We start from the raw sequence: 13,412 nt of genomic DNA on the forward strand, positions 1-13,412 counted from the left end.
AACCATCACTTCGTATCGTACTTTATATTTTCAGACTGCGTTCGAGGTAGGTAATAAATAAATTTTTGAAAACCGGACACCGAATTTGAACGTAAGAAAATACGTTTAAAAAAAGTAAAAAAGTGATAAGAGCGAGTTGGATAATATTTTTTGAAGGGTCCGATCACATATTCATGTTTCGACCTGTGTCGTGACTGTCATTCTTCATGCATATGAATTTTTTTTAACCATTTTATTGTAACACACCGGCAACGGCAAAAATAGTCTTAAATGGCCTTGAAAGAAAATATTGTAAAAAACCCATACTGCCATAAATTTTAAGCGTAATATTTTTTCAATTGTTTCAAATCTAATTTGAAATATATAATCCAAATCGCTTTGTAAAGCATCCAATAGTTAGAATAGATCAAACTAAACGTGTCGTAAATTCAACCTAACCTAAACCAAATCCCAAACTTTAATTAAACTTATCAAAAATACATATATATAGATTAAATAATTTTGCATATAATTCTTGAAACTGAGATTGAATACCAATTAAATTATACGTATGAAGAAAAGTTGTTGTTTTTTCTTCAATAAACCGAAGATTTGAATTCCTTCGTAAACATTCGAGTTAACAAAATTTAACTACACTTCGAGAAAATATCATCGTACAGAATTAAATTAGATTAGAAGATTTCTTGAATTTTTACAGAAACGGGAGAGTTTATCGAGATATTAAAAAAAATAATAATAATAAATCATCAATATATATTGAAAACGAAAACAATTGGTACAACAAATAAAATAAAAATTTCATAAAAATTGGTCGAGATTCCCCACCCGGTTTCCATGTTGTAACAACAACGATAGGAAGCGTAGCGTTGCGAGAAACGCGAGAGTGCACGCGAGAGAGGAAGGCATCGGCAAGCGGAACTCTAGAATTCCACGGCTAGCTCTCCTCTGGGTTTTCGCGATTGACTGTGTTTAACGGGCGAGACAAGCGAGCGCGTGGGCGCGTATATTCTCAGAGGCGACTCGAACAAGGCGAATTCCACGCTGGATTACGACGATCGCTTGCTTCACAGACGGCTCGTGAATGGCCCACGCCTCCGAGAGAAATAGATAAATGACCAGACGCGTATTCCGCTTTATCACGGCATGGGAAACGCGGCCTCTCGACATCGGCGATCCCTCGCTAAATACGAAATGAAATCGGAATGGAAGTGTCGACCGCCAAGCTGTTACTGTCTATGCACGCCGAGAAGAGTTTCGTTCCCTCTCGATGAAAAACGTGTTGACGCTCTTTTAGCATTCTTTTTTTTTTTTTCTTTAATCGTTCCTTCTCCTCTTCTTATATCTTTTTACTTTTTGCTTTATCCGTTTTATTCTATTCCTCTTTCGTCGATTTATTCTTTTTGCGCCGCTCTGATTTGTGAACTGCGAATGTTTATGTAAATTTATATTTTTACAAACACGATTATATTGTTGGCTGACAACATCAATTACGCGCAGTTACTGGGAGTGTACTCGTGGCTGACAGTTAAGGTGTTAAAGAAATAGGATCGAGATAAAGGTTTTGTTTTATCATAGAAATGGTACTTTACGTTGAATGTTTTTTATATATTTGTTTGGTAGATATATTTTTCTTGAAGATTTTTCATAAATGCACAAACGTTTGTAGATTATTGATTGGAAGATATTTTTTAATTTTGTTGATTGTTTGATGATTTTTCTCATTTTCTCTTATTCAATGATTATATTCGTTATGTTTTCTCAGATAGAATGAACGTATACTTTTATAAGTATAATATCCCAATTCAGATTTCAAATTCAAAAGTAACTTTTTAAAAAAATCTAAAATTTTCTAAAATTGAATCGATCATTTCAATTACGTAGAAACATTCCAATTTTTTAAAAACATATAAATGGTAAATTTTTCTTGATTGTTCAATGTTATATTGATATATATACATAATATATACATAATATGTATATATTTTTTTAATTAAGTAATTAATATAATTAGGAATTTTAAAAAATTAAAATAATAACAAACGTATTAAGTTTCGTAAATATTTCTCATATGATAACAAATTTATTATTATTTATTGCAACATTTAATTATAAAAAATATTTACTTACATATACATCTTACTTTCGTACTTCTCTCCTGATCTAAATTTCATCTTCAGATCATATTTATATCAGATTTTTATAATTAATTAGCCTTAATTAATTTAAATATTGCAATAAATATGTTATGCAAATAATTTTTATAATTATACCATAATAATTTCACTTCGATCGATTTCATTAATAATTCTCAAACGAGGAGAAAAGAGAAAAGCAAAGAGAGATAATAATGTAAAAGTCAGGAAAAAACAGGAAAGAGGATAGTGCAAATCGATCGAGCATATTCGAATACGCGTTCAGCGTCGAGCAAGACTACTCGAATACAGAGATAATTTCAATAGACTACGGCTGGAACAACAGTATTCATTGACCAGTAAACGCGTGTTATCTACGTAATCGCGTGTCGAGGACTTACCGATATAGAGAGGAGAGGTGTCGTAGGCGTTGCAGGGGCCGGCGTGTCGCGTCTCGAGGACGAAGCCGGTAACGCAGGCGTCCTTGACGATGTGACACCAGCTTGGATAGGTGATATTGTTGGTGGCGCACAACATGGTCGCCGATGGGTCTCGATCACGGTGTGTCCGGTTCCGGACGCGCTCCCGCTTCCGGGGACAACGATAGGTGCAGGTCACGCAACGTGGCCGGCCCGACTTCATCTCCGACAGACACGTCTGCCCCTCGCGACAACGAATCGTGGTACAGTCTGCGTTCTCTGCAAAGGAAGAAAGAAGAGAGTGATCAGCTCGAATCTTTTTGGAAATTATTTTATTGATTTATTTATTGATTTAGACGATTTGAACGATCATGTAACAAGTTTTATGGAAATTTGGATGGGGAAATTAATTATCGTTTGGTGAAAAAAGTGTCATATTTTTTATGGAAAATTAGTAAATCAGGATGTTTATGAACAATTCTTGTATATTCTTGTATAAGAGAAATTTATTTTCTCTTTTTTTTTCTTTTTTAATAGAGAAGAAATTTGAAGCAAAAGGAACTTCTTGTGTCAAAAATTGTGTTAAACGCGAATTTTTAACGTAGTGTTAATGTTAATGATAATTTTCAATAATATTTTTATAAAATTTTTGTCAAGAAGAAAATATATATAATCATTGTAAAATCGGGAGACATTGAAAGAATTATTTTAATAAAATAAAATTTCCACGTGAAAAGAAGGAAATCATGATTATGTAAGTAAATTACAGATCTTTACGCGAGTATAAAAATTTTAATTGTGCGAAAGTTTCAATAATATCAAAAATTAAACTTGTCGTTTAAATTATTTAAAAGACAATTTTCAATTTTTCAAATTATCGACGAAAAAAATCTTTTATGATATGAATTTACATAAATATTTTTAATCCATCTGATTAAGATCGATATGTTTGACACTTGAGTTTATTTTAGCGAATAAAACGGTACATCTTTCGGTGTTTCACAATTTTTCAGACAAGATGAGATTATAGATATGCGATGTATGCTTATGAGCCCGGGGATGTGTATTTTGCAAGCCGTTAGTGGGGGATTAAGTCATGTTAGAGATTCGTTTTTGTTTGTATAACTGTTTCTGCTTTTTCGTCTCGTTGGAGGATGATGTCATTCGAATCTTCTTTTTCCTGTAAAAAAAGTTATAATGGAATTATATCCAATTAAATAATCGTCTTCTTTTTGCTGTTGCTTTTTAAATAATCATTACAAGTTCGTTAAATTGATAAATTATTTTAGTTTGATTATGATTACTGAATTTTTTCTATCGTTGAAGAGAGAATTGGAACATGTTTTAAAAAAACATCGTACAGTTCTTACGATAATACAAAAATTATGATTTTGAGAAAAAACAATTTTAAATCGATGAAAAATACATAAAATATCATCACATCGAGATATCAAATTGCAAGTTCGTAATTTCGAAAATAGAATTCTAATAAAAATTACCAGCAATAATGATTCTTTTCTATGTACGGTATCAGTGTTCGATAATATATACACACACATATATATGTATGTATATGTTTATTTTATTTTTTTAAATAAAATTTCATCATCAAATATAGGCATATCTCTTCTAGACGTGTCTCTAGCCTTTCATAAAATGACTACATATCCGGTTTTAGACCGAGAGTATTCTTCTTTTTACTTTAAGGTAGCCGTTACATCAATAGTATGGTTATTAGCAATAAGATGTAGAAAAGAACGGAATATGGTGCTATATTATTATGTTGATTATTTTTTTTATTCTTCAAGAAGAATCTTTGAATCTTTTCCTCTATGTCTGTCTCTAGAAACAGGTATAATTCCACTTAAAAATTTCATTTTATAAGCATAAAATATTTTCCACATACTTATATTTATCGTTCAATAAAGTTGGCATGATTTAAAGTTTAATATTCCAAGCAAAATATTAATATTATCACGTACTTCTATATCTAATAAATCAGTTTCTTTTCCCCGTTTTAAAGAATTTCATATTTTTCGTTTCTCATATCTTTCCAATTTGTCCATTCTTATTTCGATCAAATTCTATTTCTACTTATATAATTTCACATCACAAACGATTTATTGATAAATATTTTAATAATTTTTATAATCAATATCCCTATATAATCGTTCACCTAATACAAATCCTCCTTAAAAAAAAAAAAAGTAACAATTAGATCACCTTTTGAAGGACCAAAAACTCGAGAATCGTTTGAGAAATGAGAAGTTCACGGCCATTCCCTGTACCAAGACCTTGAGAACTCATACTGATTGACCTTCCTCATCGCGGAAGATCGAGTGGCAGCTAAAATCACGGATGTGGATTGATTTTCGCGAACGCGAGACATCATCGGGGAACGTGCACGTTACATAATAACTGTATGTATGGCACTGAAAGGAACTGGCTAGTAGTAGAAGGCTGCTCTGACGAGGCAGAAACGAGAGACAGGTTCAATCGTCGAATTAGACGCGCTCTATCTTCGTCCACTCGGTAGATTCGTGCGGTGACTCGTTCGCAGACACGATTACTGCAATAATATGTCGTTACACCTACTTGGGTCAATGGCCCACTTCTCACGGGGGGATCGTGTAATGTATTGCTCATTTTTCATCCTGCCAGTCGTCAACGCGTACGCGACCCGATGAAACGTTACGCAATTCGTGCATCGACCGTCCACCTTCGAATAAATAATGACCGGCGGATCAGCTATATAAATTGTCCTAGAATTTTTTTTAAACTTTTGAATTTTTAACTTTTTTATATTTTCGAATAGGTAGTAGGATGCTATTGAAGCACGAAATAATTTCATCATAAAAATTTCGATCTTGAAAGTAGGGGGGAGTATAGTTTATATTAATAATTTTTATTCTTTGTCAATTTTATATTTAGATGAAGAAATTATTTTTATTTTTTTCATAAATCTTTCGTAGATCAAAAAATATCAAGAGAATTTCTATATAATTAATTCCAATTTTTTTACTTCTTAATTTAAAATATTACAATCGATCAATTCTTTCAATAACGTTAATTTCTTTCAAACGATACTTTCCTATTATTTTTTCCCTTCAAAAATTTCCCCTCCTCTCATTTCAATAAGATCTTCAATAAATTTATGAATATATCAAAAAAAAAGAAAAAAAAAAAAGAAAAAATAGCAAAAATCCCTTTTCGATTAAATTCACGATACAATTTAATTCCAGAGGAGTACGTTTAATCGCTATTTACAAGTCCAATAACACAGATGGTCCAAGTCCATAACACGATGCCATATATTGATCTGTCACGGGCCACGGTTGAATATCAATTATTCCCGGGCATCGTATGAGATATTTGTTGTCTGCCGGACGTCTGACGTACAAAATGGCGGACGTAACATTCTTTGTCTGGTCTAGGGTTCCTAGTGCACGTGCAAGCCACGATCGGAGCAATCATCGTATCACTTGCTTGTGTAGTAGTAGTCTGTGTTGGCCGTACCACGTGGCTGTACTAGATTAATATTAAGTGATTCACGCTCCACGTAATGCGATCCATGTTGTTAGACACGATGCTTAGGCTACGTGCGAGTACTTTTATATGAAAGTCTGCACGATCCGCTGGATCTCATTGCCTGTTACATGCTGGTTAATGTTACATTGTTGTACATTGAGAGACATCTGTTTAGCGGGAGCAATTGAATTTATTAAGACACATTACGCAAATTGTAGCACAACGAACATTATACTAATGAGAATACGGAGCTGCGCCTTTATTAAAAAAATATATGAGAACGCGTGTATGGGGGATGTATCGATAATGATCATTCTGAATGAAGAAGTTTCTGTAAAAATTCTAATGAGATTGATCCGTTATTGTATTATTATTTTATTTTATTTTTCTTTTTTTTTTTTAGCTCAATATATATCAACATCGTGCAATCGTGTTTATGCGATTGGTGATTAATCGCTCGAGTGTTATGATTTATCGTGCACTTAGCAGATTTTTCATTTTATACCATATTATCTTCTCAATTCTTGTTATATTACGTCATATTATTCTGACGTATGTAATTTTATTTTTTTCTATTTTTATGATGATTTTGATAATATATTGACATATACGATGTTTTATTTCTTTTGATCAGTATTAAACTATTTTATTTATTACGAGTACAATTTATTTATTTCGATTCTTTCTATTATTTCTAAAAACTAAAAGTTATAATTCTTACTCAGAGACGATAATATTGTTATAAATTATATCGTACTTATACAAATATAAAATAATATCTTTATACTTGTATTAGGAATAACTATTATTCTCATTGGTATTAATTCGAAAATTCCTTAGAAAAATTATATTAATATCTTTTTCCAAAAAAGAGGATGTCACCAGACTTTTCCACCAAAATATTGCTTCATTAGAGATTTCCTTAAGTTAAATATTTTATTATTTCTCTCAATTATGTGTGTGATTATGTCGACATAACATGAGTATTTAAAATTTTTTAAAACAAGAAAAAAAAAAGAAATTTATCATCGCATCGATAAAAATTTCATAAGATGACAATTCCACGAAGTAGATCACAAAGTATCATAAATAATATTATCGATGAATGGATAGATACACTTCTTAAATCAAACACTACATTTCACTTGTCATTTAGTAAAGAGATATCAAGGTAATCGTGTCGGTTCCATACACGTTTCCGTACTATAATCAGCACCTACATTGTGTCAATGCTATACACCAGGTTGAATGACCAATGACCCTCGTACATAAGACATTGCATAACATTATGTTCAGTTTCTTAGTCATTACGTATCAAACGATACGGTAAATCGCAATGACTCGTTGCATTTGACATTTAAATCATTCACTATGTACATAACAACAATTGTATTTCCGCCGCGGAAAAATAAGCGAAAGAAAAGTTTATCTAGGCTTATTCTAGATTATTATACACTATTTATAATGATGATTGCATTTCTCTCTCGTTTCCACGAATTCTAAACTTCTCCGGAAATTGATAGATCAAATGGATTTATTTTATATTTTTACCAGTCTCGTTGTAACTATGTAACAAAGTGTTAATATATTTATTAGGATACTTTTAGAGGATCAATTTTAAGAGCCAAACAAAATAAAATTGATATGTAAAAATTCCGAATAAACGATATATGTGTGTAACTTGATTTAACTTTTAGAATCGAATCCTACAATTATATTAACAACGTGTAACGTATGTTCATTTCTAGATTCATTTTATCTACTTCATATATTTTTAAAAAATTCTAGATTTCTATTTTAAATTAATAAAATTAGAAAACCTGAAAATAAATTTATCAAGTCGTAGGATCTTTAATTGTGAATTTACAAATTTAATAATAGAACAATCAGTTCAATAAAAATATCGAGTAAACAATAAATTTCTAAATATTAATAGATAAGTCGATGTAATTTCGATAAATTATTCGTAACTGTTTAGTTGTAATCGAGATTCTCTTTCAATATGCACGATATATGTCCTTTACTCGTCAAATATATCATATTGAACCGTTGTGTCTAAGAAAATATGGCAATATGTTACCCGGAACGTCTCAATAGAGCTGTAAATTTGTAAGGGACCAACGACGTCTTCGACGAATACGAGGCTGTTTGCAAATCCGCGATATAACGTGGTTATGATTTATGATTCATATGTGTGACGAGGGTCAACGCAAGAAGGAATGCACGCAGCCAACCATTACGTATACGTATAAACATTATGGCCCGCGAATGGGCATATGTTTGTGAGGCACGTGCTCGTTAAAAAAGAATTATACTTCGTCTTCCAAGCATAATATTGTCTTATTTATACATTTATTTGTTTCACGAAATATCGTTCGAAAGCGAATAAAACGTGAAAGTGTAAAATAATTGACGATAAACGATTAATTAGTAATCTTGAAACAAGCCAAAACAAGAGTTACTGCTAATAGAGTATATCGATATCATTTTAATGTAATTGTAAGATAAAATGATTTATTACAAACGATATAATTATAATTTTAAATAAATCGATTAATAAATTAGAAACGATGGAATAAACATATTTTTTTAAAATTATTATTTGAGAATAACGTTATTATAATTTTAATTACTTAATTTTTCAATTCCAATTATTTTTTAAAAATAGAAAAGATAAAAAAGGTAAAAAAGATAGATTTCAAATATAGTGTTTTTTGTTTTTTTTAAACAAATAATGAAATAATATAATTTGTATATATATAATTATTTGTCATTTGGCAAGATATATATATATAGAAATAAATGTACATTAAATATCATTAAAAAGATATTTAAATTTAAAATATTCCTAATGTGAACAGTACTTTTTAAAACATTTTGTATAAAAAAATACATATTATAATCCAATAATATACAAAGATCCATTAAACAAAATATAGATATAAAGAAGATTTTAGTAAAATCTTTTATTATTTACGATAAAATAAATCATTAAAATTTTAAGAACAAAAAAATCAGTTTCTCTTTTTAATATTGTCGATTCTGAACTGACAAACAAAAAAGCGAGGATGAAAAAAATATTAAACAAATTCTTCAAATTAATTCAAATTAATTCAATTAGTTAGTGCCAAAGCTATCTATCTAGTATCTATCAAAATGAATTATCTAACATTCCAATTTTCATCTGAAAATTATAAATTGTGTACATGTAAAAATTTGCACAAAATAATTTGCATTCGAAAAATTTTCATATATATTTTACCATTATGATAATTTAGAAATCCATAAAATTTCGTTATTTAAAAATTATCTTACAATCATCTTGTTTATTAACCGTTACACGAGTTCCCCCGGCATACTAAAAATGCATCAATGTTATTTGAATTACAATAACGATGTTAATCCGGATTTCCTTAATGTTTCTTGGCTTGGTGCTTTCTCGGTAAACTAAAAATAGCATGGGATCGTGGTAATGTTAATCGCGACGATAAAGAGGCGAAGTGAATGGGAAAGGAAAAAAGAAACGAAGGGGAAACGGAGAAATGAGAAGCGGACAGCAGATGAATGAACCGTTTAATAGGCGGTTAAGTCAAAGTGCATGTAATAACTGCGTACCGAACAAATTCTTTCAGCGAAATTTATTTGTTTTTCTCCATAAATTAAACGCAATTTACGATGGTATATTTCGCACGCCCACGCAGCTGTTTACATGATTTAAAACAGTGCACTTGGCCGAGGGTTAAAATCGCATTCCGCTAAATATCCCAACGAAAAAAATGGCCGAGATTTTAAATCTTTGCTATCGAGTGATCTCTTTCGTCTTGCAAGTGTTATTATTATTATTAAAATTTTCTTTTCCTTTCTTTAATTTCAATCTTCCAAATCTTAAATTATTATTAATAATTTTTTACAATAATCGCACAATAATTTAAATATTTCATTCTCTCGTTTATTGAGATTGAACAAATGTTACTTTCAAATTAAATGAATGGAATATGTAAATTGTTGTAAAAAAAAATTATTTATAACGATCATTTAAGATTTGGACGAATAGATATATCAAAAGGAAAATATTGAAACTAGATTTGACAAAAAGATTTTAGAAATAATAAGAGCAAAAAATAATGAATAGGGAATATAATAATATATATAATCAAATGATCAATGTTTCAAATAATAAATGGTAATTAAATCTTTTCTATAGTACATAAATAATACCAAATGGAAAATATAGTCAACGATTGATACCCTGATAAGTGGTAATTAGATCTCTTCTAGGTAAAAGATATTGAATATATTAGACAGGTAATTACATTCTTGCAGTCTTGATAAGAGAAACGGCTACCGTTTCGTACAAATCTACTTTTTTATCTTCTCATTCATCAATATTCCACTCTTGTAACACTTTCTATATACGTTCGCAGGTTTTCATATTGATAACCTGATCACGTAATTATAGAGAGATATAGCAACCAAGGACGATCGATTTCGTGCATTTTTCTGCAATTCGCAGAGACACGTACGTCAATTAATTAACGAAAAGCGATTATTGATGATTCTAAAGAGAAACGGAGAACGAAGAGATAGGATATTGTTGATGCTGAAAGCATATTCTTTTCGGAACTCGTTCTGCCAGTCGTAACAAAGGCAACGGATAGAACCGTTGCTCAGATCCGTGGTTTGTTCGCTCTTAGGGATCCGATATAATTAATTAGCAAGGGCATTAAATGGACACGTCAGCAGAAACCAGTTTTTAGTCTTGTAATTAACGATCAGGGATAAGATCGCTCTCCTTTGTTCGTTATAATTTTATATTTACTTTTCGTCAACCGCATTTGTGTAACAATAATCATGAATTGTAAAATTGACACGTTCGAGCAGATTTTAAGGCCGAATGATAGATGATGGATTTTTTTAAGGATGACTCGATGAATCTTTAAGAAAGATCCGTGAAATAGAATTATATTTCGTGCAATGGAATCTTTCTTTTTGCCAAGAGTTAAGTGTTTTACGATTGATGTGTCGTGATCTGTTTAAAAGTGTCGCGAAAATTACATGTACTAAAATTTTATTTTATATATATATTAAATAATATTTAAACATCCAAATATGTTTGTTTTCATATAAGTATCTACTAAAATATTCTATAAGGATCGATATTTATAAATAATGAGAAATGCAATTCTTGGAAAAATTGATTATTGTTATTATATTTATAATATATTTAATAAACATTCATTTTTTGAAATAAGTAATAAATTATTAAAAATGTCACGTATGAAATCATTTCAAAACAATTACAAAATGTATTGCAAAAATTTTAAACCTCGATTGGTTTAGAGAATTCTTATCTTTAACATGTAAATGTTAATATTTTTCGTTATATTCTTAGAAATCAATTTTGAATTAACTCTTCCTCAATTGATCTCATGATTACAAATAAAGGTTATGTTAGTGTCATCTTGATGTACTATTCTTTAATATGTATAAAATATATATATATATAGAATATTATTAAGTTATTAAAAATAAGAAAACGAAAAATACACTTACACGATTGTAATAATATGAGGTGTAACTACCAGAAGAACCCAAAAATATCGAGAAGCCGATGCTCAAGACAGGTCGGGTTTCCGAAAGTATTTCACGATTCGAGAATGACAAGATTCTCGAGAATTTCAAGAATTCCAATCTTGTTTTTCAGGCTTAGTTTCGCTGTATGCGATTATTCGGACTCGGATTTTCGATCTTTCAAACTACCAATGATGAATCTAGCTCGTCAAAATCCGAGTTGAAACAATTTTTATTAAATTTATATTTGTATACATGCTCATTTTTATGATATTTAATTAATTATTATTATATATCCTTCAGATTCTATTAGCAAATTGCCTTATTGTTTTTTAATACGTGAAATTTAATGCAATTTTAATTTCAATCATACCACTCATACTATTTCGTAAAAATAATTTTACGTATACGAAATCTATTGATTAAATTTCACAGAATCATTTGTAAAACAAACGCGTAACGAAATCAAAATATCCAATAGATCATTGCCCAAAAATCACCGTGCAAAACGATGATTCGATCTCCTTTCATCCCATACACGACAATCGTCCTGTAAACCACACACACACGCATAATCTCTATCACAATGTTCTAGCGGAACCCAGTCAAAAAGGTCTGATAAGTCGAAACGCGAGAAAACCGTGGCAATGTATGGAGGAGCTATTAGCGGCGAGCAAAAAGAAATAAGCAAATTACTTAACGCTTGTGCTTCGTTGAGAAGATGGCACCGCGTGTATGAGAGATCCGAGAATATCAAAGAATCCGGACCGTCGGGGCAAGGGGTGGAAAGGAAGAAAAGAGAGAGACTGGGAAAAGCTCGCGCATATTACCGTATGCATATTTACAGACACGTGCACTTTCGCGCCTTGGATCCTCGAGAAAGACGATTATTTGCATCGCGACACCTTCTCGCTAAGCCAGCTGGTTTATTTACTTATTTACTTCCTTGTTCTCCGTGTGTACCCGCCTCTTCTTCCTCTCGCGGCCTATCTCCGCCTCTCTCGTCGTATTTTCTCTCCTTTCTTCTTCTTTTTCTTTTCCTCCTTCTTCTTTTTTCCTTTTTCGTATTCTCTTCCTCCTCTTTCTCCTTTCCAGATTCTTCTCTTCCTCGTGCCTCCACGATCCGGAGGAAAGTTTTTACGCTTCATCGGGATCCCATCGTGGCGAGCGTTAAAATTTCAGAATTCCATCGAAATGGGAAGAGAGAAAGAGAAAAATCGATGAGATGAGACGAGTCATCGGTGGTTTTTAGGATACCTTCAAGTGGTGATTCTTTCGTATTTTAGTTGTTGAACAGGACGATGGAATTTTGTGTGAAAACATAATGTTCTAGAGTATTTGGTTCGAAATGATTTATTTTTACATGTGCCTCGTTTGACGATTATTCTGTCTTTCGTTATAATAAAGAAGATGCGTTGATTTCGCTTACCATCTTTCGATAATTTATGGACGATTTTTGTTTCTAATTAAATGTACGATTTTAATGGCCGATCGTAAAACCGAAGGAATTTTATCTTTTGAAATCCTTGATGGATTTATTAAACTCAAAGAAAGATAATTATTTCTTTTTTCAGTTTTATTTATATTGAAAGATTTTTATGAACATTAAATAAAATAGGCGAATATTAAAAAAATATGTTGAAATGCCTGAGAAAAATCCTGTATCTTTGTTTCTTTTGGAAAAATTCTTGAAATAACAAAAAATTACGGATTATGGAAGTGGATTAAAAATTCACGTTATTATAAATAGTATTACGAAGAT

The 13,412-nt window shown here is 30.8% G+C and overlaps 1 protein-coding gene across 4 annotated transcripts in view; it reads right to left on the minus strand.

Moving 5' to 3' along the window:
- LOC108001419 (follistatin-A) overlaps positions 1-13,412 on the minus strand; it is a 72,858-nt gene that overhangs the window by 13,552 nt on the left and 45,894 nt on the right. For all 4 annotated transcript variants that reach the window (XR_009829907.1, XR_003698487.2, XR_003698486.2 and 1 more), the window contains exon 5: positions 2,534-2,830. Coding sequence is in view for 1 of the 4 variants with exons in the window: in XM_028668417.2 (XP_028524218.1) it covers positions 2,534-2,830 (297 nt within the window). In the remaining 3 variants the exon portion in view is untranslated. The remainder of the gene's footprint in view (positions 1-2,533; positions 2,831-13,412) is intronic.

Source organism: Apis cerana, linkage group LG5 (genome assembly GCF_029169275.1).
Source record: "Apis cerana isolate GH-2021 linkage group LG5, AcerK_1.0, whole genome shotgun sequence".
In the NCBI taxonomy this organism is placed as follows: Eukaryota; Metazoa; Arthropoda; class Insecta; order Hymenoptera; family Apidae; genus Apis; species Apis cerana.